Below are 17,133 nucleotides of genomic sequence, written 5' to 3'. Positions count from 1 at the left end.
GTACGGCTCAAAGCACTGCTGAACAGTGGATGGCCACGACGGCTTACTCGTACAACGCACCGGTGGCTGCATCGGGTCGCTTCCATACAGGGGCACAGAGGGCAGGGGACAGCTAGGCCAGGAAGTATGCCGGCCTGGTGGCTGCATAATTGAACCTAAAGTCCGATGTCGTCGTAAGCGCTTCCTTGGGCCGGTGCATCCCGCTGCTGATACCCAAGCAAAAATACTGTAATAAAAATAATGGGGGGGCTTCTGGAAGGAATGGATCACACAGGAGGTGGGTTCGATAGCGGGCTTGATCTTCCTTGCCGAAACAAGTGGCTGCACAGCTGCGTTAGCTATTCGATGGCTCGTGTTCGGCTACCAGAAGCGAGAACTGAGCTCTTGGTTCAATCGGGCATGTGAGGGACCATGACGGTATTGCTTTCGCTTCCACCCCCTTCCCAATACCTCGCGTACGAATCTGAGGGACGGGTCGTATATACCCAACCTAGGTAATTTCGTGAGAAAAGAGAGTTTACAGGCTTACGCGCTCCGAGTATGTTCTGCTATCGGAAGTCGAGAGCGTCGGAGGCTCCAGGAGGGGTGCCCGGGCTTGGATAGATGTCTGCAGGGCTTGTCAGCGTCAGGCCAATTTTTGTCGAATGATGCAGGGCTCGGAAATCCGTGTCTCTCATGCCGTGGAGTTGTCATTACACCTTCGACCGACACAGTCTCACACAGTATGCATGAATGGTGTCTTCCCGAATGTGGTTTGCACCAGTGGCATGATCCAGGGCGGATCTTGGTCAGCTTGGCAAATGTTGGCACCGATGTTTTCGCAACTGCCTAATCGGCCACTTGTCGAGACCGAGTCAACGTGCAGTATCCCACTGACTCGTCTTCACGACGTCTACTGTGTACACCACCCAAGCCGGCCTTCTCTGCCGCTGCCTCTTCAACGTTCTCCCGTGGGGCCCAGATGCAGAGCCGGAGACCATAGTCCGTACTTCTTACGTATTATGCAATGGACGGAACTGGGAGTCTGGCCTGTCTCCCCGTCGTATGAGTCATTTGCATGCTGAAGCGCCACTCAGCCCAATATAAGAAGAACCAGCCTTGCATCTCTGTGCACCTTCAGACACGTAGAACACCAAGCCACAGCGAAAAGTGTTCCTTCCCGTGCCTTGACTTCTATACACAGTACCGACCATGCGCTGTTGTCGGTATCTCTTTTACTCTGTGTGCGTTCTAGTGGACTTTAGGCCTGAAAGACTGGTGCGAGCCACAAGGTTGACATCATAACATAAGCAGATCTATAGACACGTTGAGTCCTGATATGTAAGCAGCACAAGGCCAGCCATGGGGGACTTTGGCCTGCTTTCCGGGAGGACAAGATGTGCGTACCGCGCATACTAAAAAGCAACGCCCTTCCAGTACGCATCTCGGACAAGGTACTCCGTACAACGGTCTGGATTCCTGTTTATAACCCCAGGCTCCCCTGCTTCTTGTGGTTGTTCCACTCAATGAGGTCCCGCACAACCCATGTCCGTTGGAGCCTCGTAACCGGCGATTGTGGCAGGCAAGTTCAATCATCGGATTGAAGAATGGTTGCCGCCCCAAGTACCGTCAGAATGCATAAGTAGGGTGGAAGTACTCCTGTTGTAAATTACTTACTCAAGCATGATCAGGGAGGAATTGGCTGTCAGGGGGGTAAAGAGGGAAGTGATACTGTCCTGGATTTCGATGCTGAAACTCGCGTTGAGCGACCTTGTCATGTTGATGCACTTGCCACCGTACTGCCACGTACTTCTGAAGATATCCGGATTTAATGGGAACGAAGAGTCAGACTTATCTGAGTTGTGGCCTTGGACTGTCTTTACCATCTTTTCACTCTGCTCGGGCCGTAGTTACTCTTGTCACGGGTCCGGTGCTGCTAGTCATTAGTAAACACAGGTTGAAGCGCTCCGGCCACCTGAGACACGCTGAAGCGCGCAAATTCGAGGGAAAGTTGCATACGTACTTCTGCATGGCCTGGCCAACAATTCTTGGCGAATGACACCCTGTCGAGCAATAAGCCGACAAAAAAGAAGCAAAAATCTGTCTCGGAATCGTAACAAGTCCCAGATGGTGCCTCAGAAAAACTTGAGGTTGCATCAAGCCCGAACTGTTCTTCCGCGAACCAAACGGAAGATATTCGGGAAAGGCATAAAAAAGGGATGAACGAAACCGGCGGTATTGCTGCTTCAGTCAGCTGGCGGATTCTGACTGGACAGGCGTTTGCCTACTGGTTTGGCAGTGATGCGTTTAGTATCAAAGCGTCCTGCCTGACCGGAGCAATAGGCGAGCAGCGTTACCTTCAGGCGCCATTGGTGGCCACAAGCAGAGTAATACTATGATGTTTCTGGTAGCACCTCATTCGCCTTCGAGAAGTCGAGATTATGACGAGCGGACTCAGGCCTGGCTGACAACATGTACAATTCCAGCTCACACACGGAGTACTGGCGCCGGCCAAGTCAGCCTTGAAGCCCCATAGCGCCGCGCAGCCGGACAAGAGCGCCGCGTGGCGCCCGCAGCGATGCCACCACCAACGCCTAACCAAGCCTATCCAGGCAGCATAAAACAAACGAATACGGAGTAAGAGCCGGGAGTAGGGCACAATTCCGCAACTCGTGCTTCTGACGTGTCAATGAGCTGATCAATCGCCATACGAGTACCTCGTACCCTTTGATGGTCTTTGGTTACATTGCAACAAGTACATTGGAAGTGGCCGTGCCAGCAATGTCAGGACAGCCGTTCGAAGCTAGACATGTTCGAGCACAATTCAGGTACTGTCGACCTAGGTAGGTACCTTGATAGCGAGACCAGAGGAACCGGGCATCATCGCCCAAATAAATTGGGCTTGCAATAACAGCCTGCTGTGCCAGCTCCACCCCTGTCAGTTGTTTATCACCCCTCGTCCTTGGTGCGCTCTCGGCTGGGAGAGGCGGCCCTGATCCTGCTTGGGAGGCGTTTTCCGTTCATCTCCGCCAATGCTCAATCAGTCCAAGCCTCGGTTTGCCTCATCGGATCCCTGTCATATCTTGTACACTACCATTCATATGCATAACTTTCTCGACGACGTAACGTGCTCAAACAATGGACATGCACATGACAGTCCAAGCCGAGTAACGAGAGCGAATTATAAGTCGGCGTCGCGTCGCAGCATGATACGAAAGTGTTGATCCGGCAAGAACCTCGAGTTTATGCTTTCAAGAGATCGTCGCGAGCGCTTGAACGGAAGTATCAGGCTACATCCAGACTTGGCCTCTATTTGATCACGCTGGAGCTACTCGAGACATCGAACGGAGTACTCGGCAGCATCTTCGTGTCGACCACCGTCTTATTTGCTGTTGCCGCGGCTATATTTCTAGATTGCTCTGTTCCCGGTATGGAGTATGCTTTGCCTTTCCATGAACAATTGAGGTAGCCATGTTGATACTGTCATTCCGAGGCTGCTTTGTGCTGAGCAGGGGGTCAGATAGTAAGAAGCTCCACGAGTTGGATCTATAAGTACGCCGTATCTCATTGCTTCTTCAACCCGAGGTTGTTTCAGCGTTTGCCCTCCGTGATTCACGCAGTACTTTACTATGATTGTCACCAGCACATAGTAGTGTCGAAGCAAGACAGTCTCAGAGTATACTGGATCAGTAGCATACCATTGTCCTTGTGCACATGCTTGTACGATGATTATAATCATTCTGCTTTGTCCGGGCTACGAGTGTTTGTAGCGCGATGTGTCTGAGTGCAACCCCTGTCTCTGTTGACACCCCCTGGCAGCGCCACCCAGCGCCCTCCCCGATCGACATTTTGGTGGGTCAGCGGATCGCTGATGATTGGCTTACGTGGCCAAGGTGGATTTCCACCGTCACAGCGGCTGCGCACCGACTGATTCATTCATCCAGCGCGCTGCGACCCTCTTGCGATGCGGTCCTCTGGCAACTGTTGCTCGAATCCCTTTTCGTGTCTTCTTCTTGTCTAGCTAATACTCATCTTCGACACGGACAATTGAATTTGTCGGCTGGATTGGCTTCAGCAGATTAATTGAGCAATTGGTCAATTCTCCGAAACAACAATCTCCTGCCTTCGGGATACCAAGCAGCGAAAACTCAATCCGTCTTTTGACTGGGATTGAGCTCACGTCCGAGTTTAAAAAATCTTCTTACCACTTTTGCCTCTCAACCCTCCCTTCCGGCAACCAACCATCAGCTGCTGCTGAGAACCACATCATCATCACGTACGCCCACTCAACTGCCGCCCCAACCCAAAAAAATCATCCTACGGAGCTTCCAAGACACAAAACCTGCCCACTTTCCACTTCTCCCACTCTTACCCACGCAAGCCTACGCCTATCTAACCGTCTACCCTGCCGCCACAGACCCAGCAAGAACATCCTGCAAGTCACCGACAGGCCACTGGCAAGAACACAGGACCCAGTCGGCGACCCTCATCATAACCCTTCCCTCGTACTCATTTTTCGCGCGTTCCTCAAAACAAAAATCTCTGATCCGTAAGTTGGTCCTTCCCTCTCTATGCCGCCTTCACAAACCCACCCATTACCTTCACCTCCACTTTACCACTCCCCTGCCATCCTCAACCTGATCACCCGCAGCCGCCCTGTCGCGTCTCGCGACAGTTCACGGCAGACATCCACCCTGCCGCCTAACCCTTTACTGACCTGTGGCTTTCTTCTGTACCTTGCAGGCTTTGGTTCCCTTTCTCACAGACTCGACAGTGAGCCAGACCTTCTCGCCCGTAGCCAGTCCTTACAGAAGTCAATCGCACTCGACCACAACCTCATTGCTCTATCCTCTAAGAAGAACATCGAGTGACACCCCGATTTCTCTCTCGCTACGCTTGGTCGCCAAATGGTCGATTGAGCACAGCGTCTCCACTGGTGCTTGAATTCGGGTGATGGACCCTAGACAATCACTATCACGGACAACATCGTCCAACGTTGGACCACCTCAAACAGCATACACCCATAACATGGCTTCAGCTTATGCAATGCCCCCGTACCAGAACAACACCCACCTGCCTCCGATAAACTATTCTCAGCTTCCGCCTGCGAACCAGAGCTACATGCCCCAGCAGCAGTACCGAAATGACCTACCACGATACAGCGCCGCTCCTGCCCCCCCACCCGTCCCATCTCCTGCTCCTGATAATAGATACAATCAACACATGGCTCCTCAATCTTCCATGAGTGGGCTTCCACCAGCTACTTCGCTACCCCAACCTCACAGTCAGCAGCCGCAACAACCACCTCAACAGCAGCCTTCGCAGGGGTACCAGCCTCAGCAACCACCGCGCCAATCCTACCCGCAGCCCCTTGCCCCGGCGCCCCCACGCCCCGACCCACTACAGCCTGGGTATGGGCAGCCAGATAACCGTCAGCAACAATGGTCTGGCGCTGAAGGCATGCCCGGCATGCCAGTTGAGGTTGGTGGTCGTGACCCCACGAAGACACATGTTGTGGGTTCCCAAGGACGAAGAGGCATCTTGCCCAGTGCTCCAGGTCGTCCTCCGGTAATGCCAAACGGCGTGAATGGCTCTCCGAAGAGCAGCGCCGTCCCTCAAAAAGATGCTGATGGAAAATTCCCGTGCCCGAACTGCACGAAGACGTACCTACACGCGAAGCATCTGAAGCGCCACATGTTGAGACGTAAGATTGCTTGTCCTCATACTCTTTTCGTGCGCTAACAAACTTGATAGACACGGGTGATCGACCATACATGTGTGTTCTGTGCAACGATACGTTCAGTAGATCTGATATCCTCAAACGCCACTTCCAGAAGTGCTCGGTCCGTCGAGGTAATCCAACAGGTGCAAGTCACTTGTCCAACCCTGCTGCCCATATCAAGAAGCATCAACAGAAACAGGCGACGGCCTCGCCGGCAAGTGCTACAACCCCATCAAGTGCAGTGATGCCAAATCCTCCCTACACTACTGCCGCAATGCCTAACACATCCGCACCCACAACCAGTGCGCCTGCACCCGGAATGGCTTACGCAATGCAGTCCAATGGCCAGAGCGATATGCAGCGTCAGGGGCAGCCAATGCAACCTGGCACGGGACCTGGTCCGATGGATCCTAATGCTAACAGCTGGGGTCCCATGCAACACCAGAGAAGTAATCAGATGATGTATCACTCGAACTCGACGCCGGATCACTTTGGCATGCAGCCTGGTGGAGGGGATGACAAGCGCAATGTCATGCCTGGACCTCACCATATGGGGGATGATTGGAACCACATGTTCCCGGCCGGTGGCAATGAGGGATATATGAACCCCATGTTTGGTGGCTACGAGCAACAACAAAATGATGTCAAGAAGGAATTTGAAAGCCATGAAGGTGGATCGAATGGTTACTACATTCCCTCTACGAGCCTTGGAGCTGACGGTACGCTTGGACCCCCTCTCTGGAATCTGCATACATCTCAGCAAGATCTTGTCAAATCCAAGGTGAATTCCCTATTAACGTTTCTCTTCCCTGGTGGAATACAGGAATCGCTCCGAGACCCGCAAAATGATTACCTCGTCAGGTCCTGCCTGACAGTTGAAGCCATGCAACATTTTCTCGATTTATTCCCGAACTTCCAAGGTCATTTCCCGTGGCTTCATTTACCGACCTTCAACCTTGTGACTGCCTACGACGGTCTCACCCTCGTCATTATTTGCAGCGGAGCTGTTTATTCCGACCGCGTGTCACAACATCAAGTACGGGCTTTGATGCAACTAGTCAGAGCTGGTATTGGACGAACGTCACGACTCCTCCGAAATCTGGAGCCGGACGCACTCAGAACTCAGTTCTCGTCATCAGGGCTGGAATTTGAAGAACTGTTAGCTTTACAGATACTACAGAGCTTGTTCGTGTGGCATGGAGGCCCCGAGGAGAGAGCCGTAGCCCGCGCTGAAAGTAAACGGGTCTTGTACCTTGTTCGACAACTCAATATGTTAACTTTGGCTGGTCCAGAGGATCCCCTGAGTTACAGTTATCTACATTGTCTCCAGCCGGGTGAAGAAGCTGACCCGTCTCGCTGGGACTGGCGCGCCTGGCTGGAACAAGAAAAACGGTCACGATTGATGTACATGGTCTACCTGTGGGACGCAGCTATGTGCATCTACTTCAATTTGGCACCCCAGTTCTCCTCGGCAGAAATCAAGCTACCTCTACCCTGCGACGACGCTGCGTGGGAGGCTCCGGACGCCGAATCCTGCGCTCAAGCGTTGGGCTTGCGAGGCTTCGAGGTTCAGGCGAGAGTCAATCTTAGCGGCTCACTCAGATTAAAACAGCTTGAGATGCATCACGCGATGGGTGCTCTACATAGCACGTCGGTCAGCATGCAGCCTCGGACCACCAACATCTATTCCAAATTCATCCTCATCCATGCCCTTCATGTGGAGGTGTGGCAACTGAACCGCCAAAGGACGTTCACCGGTTCAATCGAACCTTGTTCGTCTGCGGAGGAGGCGAACAACATGGAAAAATCCCTCAACGTGGCTCTTACCCGCTGGAAACAAGTCTGGGACAGAGACTATGCTTTACAATACCCACCCGGGGATGGCTATCAACCTTCTGTGGGACGTGTCGGTTTCTGTCGGGACGGTGTGCATTTCTACTGGCTTGCTCGTGCCCTTATGCAGCCTAACAGGGCGCACGATTGGCAACTTTCTGCCGATGATCGGTTTCGCCAAGTCATGCACGAGCTCAAAAAAGCACGGGAATGGAGTCGTACCGACGGCGCCAGACGGAGCGAAGAGCCCGGCAGCGTTGCCTACATCGATGACGAATACGCTTCTGAAACTCTGGAGCTGGATATGAGAAAGTTATTTCGACCTCTCCAGGATTTAGTCGAAAGTCCCGGAACAACGCTCCAGACCTCTGCCGGCGGCTATCGCTGAAGCATCGACTCCCGAGCCAATCCTGGCATTGGTTCTCAGGAATGCGATGTGCTGTCCTGTTTCCACCTCGGGAAGACCCAATTCTAGCATTTCAAAATTTGTTTCCTCTCTCAAAAGTTACTGCACATAGACAAAAAGGACTGTTAATACTGCTTCCTGCTGGTCCGCTGGACGCAACAAGCACGGCCAGTCAACATCAGCCCAGGGTACAACAGCATCGGCTTGGCGCGTATTCATTTGCATTTTCGGCGGAGATCATAGAGATTCGGCAAACTTGAGGAGGCTGCGGCGGAATATTTCTACTGGATCATTTTTACCTGGGGATGACGGGGGTAGTGTGGCTGGCAGCATGAGATGACGACATGAAAAAGTCGGTAATGAGTGTTTATGGAAGGGCATTGGAAGTTCGAGAATAACCTCGAGCGGTGTCGGTGACTGCTGTGTGCGCATGGATGTTGCTATCCATACCGCGCTTCATTGGTGGCTACGCTTGTTTTATTGATGGCGTTTCCGAGAGGGCATGCATTCAAAGTCCTTGTGAATTGGACATGGGAGTAGTCGTTGCTGAACGGATCAATCTTGTTGATCGAAGACACAACCTCCAGGACGATGTGTTGCGGGCACAGGAGCAGGCAAACCTGCAACTTCTTCCTTACCTTGAGAGGCACAGACTTGACAGTTCAAGATCGATGGCCGTGTTGGGGGATGACTTGTGGAAGACTGACTTGCAATTGGACCATACATCCACTGCCTGCTTTCTTCTGCAGTTTGCAGGATCCTGGCACAGCGAAACGACACGGTCCGGATGGCAGTTTGAATCTTCAAAAAGAACTCTGCTTTGTACTTTTGCGCGTCACATAGATCAAGAGGAAACTCCCCACAAAGCAAATAAACAAAACACCAACCTTCATACTCCATTCACAGAGCAGTCTGGGTCGTGATGGCACGGCAGCTTCAGTGAAGTTTCTTGTATCACTTCGTGTCCTATTAAGTCTGCTTCCTACATTCCTGGTGGTCAACTCTTCGTTTTTGTGACGTGGTCGATTGGTGTTCCAATCATGAAAGAGGCTCTCATGTTCTTCGCTCCCAACGAAATGTTCCCTCCACGGCCACGAGGCTGAGGCCGAGACTGGCCCCTTCGTGTGAAACCACCATGTCGTAGTGGATACTGGGTACCCAGCCGTGCCAGCACGGGGACGGAGAAGGAAGTAGTGTTTCCACCCACATCTTCCCACAATCCCACTTCCCGTGCCATGATTATTGTTCCGGGTACCGCTAACGCCACCTTTTCATGCCCCCGTGGGACAGAACACAGTATCTGAAATATACAGATCGCTGAGGATTGTCATTCATCTCAGACCGCGCGTCTGTTGTGTGTATGTGGGTGAGATACATTCTCAGACATCGGGCTCGGTCAAGCCAGCAAGTGCACGCGCAGTTACAGCTACTGTTGCGGCATGCCGAGTGCTTGCCTCGAGCCGTGGTCCGATCTTCCATCTAATTATGCAATCCAGCGGAGAGGCCACGAACGACGCATCCAGGTTAGTCGGGTATTTATGTGGGCATTTAGACTTTCAGCACGCGGGTACGTACATAGTAGATAGAGCAAGGCAGGGTGGGGCAGGGGTATGTATGTCTGCGTTGCGCGCATCGTCCGTGCATGCGTAGGAGTCTCGGAGGCGGGCAGAACTTGCGAGCGACGTGGAGCCAAGCCAGCGACGGGCGTGAGGACTAATACCACGTTGTTTACCGTGTGAATTGGTAGCACAGAAACAACCGCCGTCTTCACTTTGCAGTGGGGGATGAGTGATAAAGCGAAGCGCGAGGTGCAAGTCAGTCTGTGGACACCAGGGGAACCGCTGACGCTCCGTAAAGGTGAGTAGTAGTACGAGGTAGCAGGAGGAAAAGTCAAGACTGTAGTTTCAGTGCTAATTACTGACTGTGCACCCAGACAGACGTCATTGATAACCTCTCCAAACACTGTCTGTCCTGTTCTGGGTGCTCAGGCTGAAATACCCCGTGCTCGCCAGATTGACCTGGAACTCGCGGAACTTTCTCGCCTTTGCCTTCTTCTCGAACAGAATGTCCAACTCCATGTACGTCAGGCCCATCGGCTCGGGTAGCCGGAACCAACACCATACGAGGCACACGAGGGTCGTGCCGGCGAAAAAGAAGCACGATTTGCCCTTCCAGTCCCACGCGCTGGGGTTGAGCATGCGAGGGGTGATGATGTTGGTGATGATGCTGATGACATTGTAGGCGACCCGGGCAATGACGACGGTTTTGACTCGTAGGCGGGAGGACGGGATTTCGGCGACGAGCACGTAGCAGACGGGCCCGACGGTGAAGTCGTACACGAACGTGAGGACGATAATCAAGGAGCCCAGCGCCCAGGAGACACCGTGGGTTTGTTTGAAGGTGCCGACGATGCCCGTCACCACGAGGATGATCAACGACAGGACCAGGCCGGCAATGTACAGCGTGCGGCGGCCGATGTGGCGCATCCCGATCCAGGATAAGATGCCCGCACAGATGGCGCCGCCGTACATGCCAATGGCGAGGTTGAAGCTGTCGGCCGTGTTGAAGCCGGCTTGTTCGTAGAAGTACGCCGCGTAGCCCGTCATCGTGGAGCCGCACAGAGCTTGCGTGCACCATACCATGCAGCAGATTTCGGTTCGTCGGAGGTCGGTGCCCTTAAAGCAGTCAGAGTACGAGACGCCGCCGCCGTTGAGGTACTTCTCGACTTCGTTCGTGTGCTGCATCATCGCAACCGTCTCGTCGGCATTGAAGTCGGGATCGGAGTCTTGGGTGGTGAGTCTCAGGAGGGAGCGCTTCGCCTCGTTGACCCTCTCGTGTCGCACGAGCCACCACGGGCTCTCTGGCGCGAAGAATACGCCGACCAGGATTGGGACGGCAAAGGCCCATTGCAGGCCGAAGGGGATGCGATAGGACCATTCTGAGTTGTTGTGCACAAGACCTCGAATGACGCTGACGCCACATATCTGGCCCAGCAGCCAACACATGTTCACGTTGGATGTCAGATACGCTCGAAGGGCTACTGGCATGACTTCCGCGGCGTATGTTGTGCTGAGGGTTTGGAAGATGCCCCTGTTGTACGAGGGTCAGTTCTTCGCTCTCTAGACAAGGATTCACGTGTATGGTACTTACCATGGCAGTCCGCAGAGGATTTGAGCCGCAAGGAGCATCCTGATGTTGACCGCGAAGAAAGCCAAGAAGACGAAGAGAGCCATCCAGACCAACGTGCCCACCATGGTCTTGTGGTAACCAAATCGTTCCGTGAGAACGCCATTGAAAAACAAACCGATGATCTCGCCGACGACGGCTGCATTGGTGAGACCTGACTGCCATGCCGGTGAGATCTGGTAGTCTTGCTGGCCTGGAGGAGCATCTGGGTGAAGCGGCGTGCCGTAAGAGCGCCTGAAGACCGGAAATGCAAAGAACGAATTGACCAGCGTCAAATCGTAGCCTTCCATCACTATGGTCATGCTCAACAAGAGGGACCACGCAATCGCCTTTGGATACAGTCGACATCCCGTCAGGAAAGTCATGGCATGTTCTGCCTTCGTAGCCGCTCGTGCCTCCACCGATAGACGACGGAGGCTCGGTATCGCGGCCGAAAGGCCATGGAAGAGGTCATCGTTGGATCGAGTGGCATTGATGCGGTCCTCGGTCAAGTCTTTGGCAGTCTGCGTCCTTAGAGGTTCCAAGCGATGCTGAGTTGGGCCACCAGCGACAGTGACGAACTCGAGAAACTCAGACGGGTGCGGCTTGTCAGTCGAGGCTGTGGAGCGGCTGCATTCTGGACCGCTAGGGTCGCGGTGGGCGCTGCTTGCATCGCTCATTGCCGAGCAGGAGAGGGATTGCTTGTGATCATGATGGCCGGCGCATTACTCTCGCGGGTAGAATGTCGTCGGATTAACGGGAGCGATGGCGGGAGGAGCGTTGTGCAAGCATTCGAGCAAGGTGTCGCAAGAGAAAGCAGGAATAGCTAATATGGGGAGCAATGGGAGAAAGGTAAGTCTTGATCTCACGCCTGGCCGAGGTACGTCAGGGCAGAAGCAGATCAAGTGGGAAACCCGCATGCCTCGCCTGTAGGTCCAGCTGGTAGCCGAGAGAAAGCCCGGACGGGGCAAAGCCCATACCGGAGTTGGACTTGATCAAGGTCAATGGATGGGATGATTGGGCACTAGAAAATAGTGGAAGACGCATGGGGAATCAGCTGGTGCTTGTCGGTGGCTGTTCGTCACTGGGACTTGTACCTCGCGTTGCACTCCCCGCAAAAGTAAGAGAAGTGGATGCCGGAAGACGAGAGCAAAATGGCCGGGGTGATGCGTAGCGAAGGCGCAATGATTGGGTCATCGTAGAAAACCAGCACGCGGCGTCCCAATCGTTCGGCGAAATTTGGGAAAAATCCTCAACGACAATGTTACGTTCGCTCAAATTCAGTGAGCTGTTTTGGCTCTCGCTGAAGGTGCCAGGTTGATGAGCCGGCATGTCTCTCCTCATTGGTAACTTCCCACCATATACTTGTGGTGAACGGACTCTGCGTACACGGAAGAGGTTGAGCAAGCTGGCAGGAGTTGAAGTCATCCACCGGGGTGGTGCCTACCCCAGATTTCATCTGCGCGATCCCCACCAAGTCCACCCAGGCTGGCATGGCTGGTTTGGATTCCCGGCCGTGTCGAAAAATAATACCGCATGACGCCGCACGTACAGAAAAGCATAGTAGAATGCCAAAATTACCGCAGGGCTGTTTGAGATTTGGCTGTGTCAGACGACGTCAATACTGTACGGTAATTCCGCCCCGAAGGTCCCTCGCAAAACCACAACCGCCACCTATATAACGTGTTTGACAAGTATTTAAAGAGCACGCTTGAACCAGCATTCATACCTAGGTAGTAGCGTCCTGCGTACAGAGTAGCAAGCACAAATCTCGAGCTCCATTTGCGGTAATGCAGCCTGTCTGAAACGCTTCCTTGCTGGTGGCCGGTTCCTTGCTACACAGTAAGACGCATTCCAGGCGTGGAAACTCTGCCGACGCGCACCGCGTAAAGCCCATGCAGGATGAGCCATTGGCGATTGTTGCACGCGCATACTGGCACTGTCGTCGTTAACAAATACCTGCTCTCAAGTGTCTCTTTGACAACTACCCTGTCAGCTGCTGTTCTGCCTCGCATGGACGACCTCGACCCTCCCCCTCGCGGTCTGAAGCGCAAGCGAACGGGGACATATGCGACTAGAAGACGAACATTAGCCTCGTCTCCTACACAGGCTCGAGACTCGCAACCGGTCACGACAAGGGGTGTGACGCAAGCAGAAGCGGCCGAGCAGGACGTTTACGAGAGCGATGAGCCGACGACGGGTCCTCCGGCGGTGGAGAGTGCAGAGCAAGCTAGAACTCCCACATCGCGGAGGAATAGCGGCGGCAGGAAAACAGCAGGAGATAGCTTCTCGGACATAATGGCGGATGCACGAACAAGTGGGCGATCAGGGCGACTGGGGAAGAGCCAGATCGGAGCGGAACAGACTGCCAGGCCGGGTGAAATCGAGGAGGAACAAGCCGAGCCCGTAGGCAGAAGATCAAGTGGCCGGACGAGGCGGCCAACACGACGACATGGCTCTCCTGTCGCCAAGTTACCCGAACAGACCCCTGCGACATCGCCAGTAAAGAACCGAGCAGCCACGGATGTCCTTTCTCCTCAACCAAAGGGGATACTAACCCCTTCGCGACACGGACGCGGGCAGAGGAACGGCCCACGAAAGTCCGTGGTGTTTCACGAGGATGTCGACGTGGAGGACAAAGACGAGAGGCAGATTGAAGAACATTTCGGATTCAAGGACATTGGCAGTTCGAAAAGAAAGAACGGGAATACCAGCACACAAAGCACCCCGGAAAGTCCTGAGGCCAGAGACGAAAATGTCTTTGAAAATGCAGCGGAGAATCAAGATGAGGGACGACAGCATGGCGCCATAGGGGAAGCAGATGAAAACTCCATTTCAGACGAATACCACGACATGGATGATATCCCGACCACTTTTCAATCCGCTTCGAAGATGGCGCAGGCGCAGTCGGCTCTGACAGGAGACGAAAACCCCCGTCTCACCAGCATAAAGGTCCAGGTCCTCTCCCGTCTCATAAGCCGCAATCAGGCCCCAGACAATCCAACAGGGGCTATTCCTGCGCATCTGCAGCACCAGTACATCACACTCCATTCCCTGCTCACTGCCACAGTCACGGCTGGCGAGTCCAATTCTCTCCTGCTGCTCGGCTCCCGGGGCAGTGGAAAATCCTTCCTTATCGAAAACGCCATTGCCGACTTGAGCAAGTCGTACGGTGATGATTTTCACGTCGTCAGACTGAACGGGTTCTTCCAAACCGACGACAAAGTTGCATTAAAGGAGATATGGCACCAACTCGGAAAGGAGATGGCAATTCCGGAGGATGAGACGAGCGAAGTGTCGAGCTATGCCGACACGATGGCAAGTCTGTTGAGCCTGTTAAGTCATCCAGAGGAATTTGGGGATCCTAACGCTGTCGAGGTTGATGGCGCCTTCAATTCACGCGAGCATGGACCAACAAGGACGTCGAAAAGCGTCATTTTCATCATGGACGAGTTCGACCTCTTCACCACCCATCCGCGACAGACGCTGCTGTACAACCTGTTCGACATTGCGCAGGCGAAAAAGGCGCCCATTGCGGTGATCGGTTGCTCCACGCGTATGGATGTGGTTGACTGCCTCGAGAAACGTGTGAAGAGCCGCTTTAGCCACCGGTGGCTGCATATCCCTGCAGCGAAGAGTCTAGTGGCCTTCGAGGAGATTGTCAAGGATGTCTTGTGTCTTCCTGTTGAGGGCGAAGAGGCGCTTGGAGTGGCACACGAAGAACGAGATTGGAGGACAAGGTGGAACGCATTTATCGAGGTAAGCCTGCCGCGATTATCGTCGGGTGCCGAGCAGCGTACTGACCTGACTGATCGTGTAGACTCAATTCCTCCCGTCGTCGAGCGTCCAATCGATGCTGAAGACAATCTTCCCCAGCACGAAATCTATTCCCGACGTGCTGGCAGCATTGTATGTTCCTATCGCGACGTTCGCTGTGCCCACCGACCTCGAGGACAAACCAAAGGCACCTTTCCCAAGCATGATGGACACGACCACCGCGTTTCCATCTCTGCTTGCTCTTCTCCCACATCTTCCTATTCTGCATCTGTCCCTCCTCATCTCTGCCACCCGGCTCGAAACGATCTACGACGTGATAGTTGTAAACTTCTCACTTGTCCACAAACAGTACACGGATCTGTTGACTCGATCTAGACTTCAACGGTCATCACTATTGTCGTTCAACAAAGGCGGGACTCTGACGGGAGCGGGTTTGAGGATGTGGAACAAGGATACTGCACGTAGTGCATGGGAGGAGTTGGCTCTATGGGAGTTCATAGTCCCAGCTTCAGGCGTTGGTGGCAGATTAGACGACGAAGGGCTGGGTGGAGACGGTATCGTAACGAGAATGTTCAGGGTCGATGTGACGCTTGATGAAGTCGCCTGGGCAGTTAAGCAGAAGTTGGGTGCCGCTGGTGCGGGCGAGATCTTGTACAAATGGTGTAGAGAGGTCTAGGCCTAGTGACAGAACCCCAGGCAATATTGCTACAATTGCGCCCCGTATCGCTTCCTTGCTTTCGAAGTCTCGTACATTCTTGTGATTTGGAAGGGAATTGTGGAAAATGAGCGTTGAAGAAGCCTTGACCGGCGTCGGCAGGGTAGTGGCAACTACCCCTGCCTGAAGGCACAATGTGATGAAATCACTGCTGGGTGTGCTCTTCCGCACCTTTCGGCTCACCATTCCACGACCTTGAGTACGAATAGAAAAGTCAATGTCGGATGGTAGACACACGGTGTCTTCTGGAGCCCAACCATGCAGGGCTCACTGTGCAGACAGGCATGAGCCGCTTGAGAACCAGCGCCGTGATCAGTTTATACGTCAAATTTTCACCCGTCTCAACTCACTTCACCAAATGTGTTCACTATCGATTAGTCCGCGGCAAACCAAATTGATCAAGTGCGAGTCTTGCCGGGCGTGCAAAGAATCTTCAAATCACCAACCATGGGTCTGAATGCTATACTACCTCTGTTGCCAAGATGATCAACATTGTGGCAGAGCCTGGATTTTGGGACGAAAAGAGTGCACGCATGAATGTTGACACCCTTGCGCAATTAGGCTGGAAGGGATGTGGAGGAGTTGCGTTTGGGGCTTGCAGAGCACGCCGGCCGCTAAAGCTGCGTTTCCCGTACGGGTTAGAAATTGTGTATGGTGTGGGAAGAAAGAACAGCACATTAATGATCCTCTGTGTGCCGTGGCATTGGATCCGCCTCGACAGGTGGCCAAGCAGACGAGTGGAACTCAGTGATGTTTTGGGCCTTGATGACTGTGACCCCGGCTCATAGGTGAGAGGATTGTGACACAGGGTCTCGTTGCATATAAGCCATGCTGCCTTGCTGTGGACCATGTTGTAGAGCCACGGTTGACGCAGATGCAACGTGTTGGCGTTTCGGGTCGGCCTGCGTCGTTGCTTTAGGCGTCAACCGCAGCTGGCCCAGGCTTCTGGCGAGTCTCTCCGGCAAGCCGTCATGTGCACGCAGGGAGGTCGTTCGAGTCATGTAACTGATAGGCAGGGCCTTTGGCGGACCAGACCAATTACGAGTTGGCGCAATGTGCGAGAGAGGAGAGAGACCAGTAAGATCTCCTTCAGGTGACAGGACATTCATGCAACGTAACCGGTGTCATATTGGACGGGCTGGTCGCAAGGGCGTAGGCTGGTCGTTTGCAGGCACAATCTGTTCGTCTTCCGTCTTGCCGCGCGCGCGCCTTCGGCACCATCCACCCAAAACGCTTCTCTTGCCCTTGTGCTCAGATGACATGTTCGGTTCTGATTTGTCCGGTAGGGCGAGGACAGTGTGCAGAGGTAGCCGCTTCTGGGTAGGGAGAGTAGATTGCTCTTGGATGAGAGGCTCGGTTGAGGAAGGCACTCGTGGAGAAGGTCGTCGCCATCCACGAACGCCCGCATTCGATTAATGAAGTGGTGTTGCTGGGCAGGACTTAGCATCCGTCGCAGGCAGTGCCAACTTAGGCGATCCGCAGGCAGGCTGCATTTCTGGTGCAGTGCAGCGCAGTGCCCGTTACAGTAGCTCTTTC

General features: G+C 53.7%; 3 protein-coding genes across 3 annotated transcripts; 2 read left to right on the top strand and 1 right to left on the bottom strand.

Moving 5' to 3' along the window:
- Positions 1–5,007: 5,007 nt before the first annotated feature.
- Positions 5,008–7,922, top strand: A1O7_05534 (uncharacterized protein; the record flags this gene model as incomplete). The annotated part of the gene is made up of 2 exons (XM_007759543.1): positions 5,008–5,683; positions 5,734–7,922. The coding sequence occupies 2 exons, from the start codon at positions 5,008–5,010 to the stop codon at positions 7,920–7,922; spliced, it is 2,865 nt and encodes a 954-aa protein (XP_007757733.1).
- Positions 7,923–9,880: 1,958 nt separating this feature from the next.
- Positions 9,881–11,785, bottom strand: A1O7_05533 (uncharacterized protein; the record flags this gene model as incomplete). The annotated part of the gene is made up of 2 exons (XM_007759542.1): positions 9,881–11,030; positions 11,091–11,785. 2 exons carry the CDS (start codon positions 11,783–11,785, stop codon positions 9,881–9,883), a joined length of 1,845 nt encoding a protein of 614 aa, XP_007757732.1.
- Positions 11,786–13,118: 1,333 nt separating this feature from the next.
- On the top strand, positions 13,119–15,558 carry A1O7_05532 (uncharacterized protein; the record flags this gene model as incomplete). Its single annotated transcript, XM_007759541.1, has 2 exons — positions 13,119–14,864; positions 14,926–15,558. 2 exons carry the CDS (start codon positions 13,119–13,121, stop codon positions 15,556–15,558), a joined length of 2,379 nt encoding a protein of 792 aa, XP_007757731.1.
- Positions 15,559–17,133: the final 1,575 nt, after the last annotated feature.

Source organism: Cladophialophora yegresii, assembly GCF_000585515.1.
Source record: "Cladophialophora yegresii CBS 114405 chromosome Unknown aczIN-supercont1.4, whole genome shotgun sequence".
In the NCBI taxonomy this organism is placed as follows: domain Eukaryota; kingdom Fungi; phylum Ascomycota; class Eurotiomycetes; order Chaetothyriales; family Herpotrichiellaceae; genus Cladophialophora; species Cladophialophora yegresii.
The sequence above is the reverse complement of the archived record's forward strand: the minus strand, read 5'-3'. Positions and strand labels throughout refer to the sequence as shown.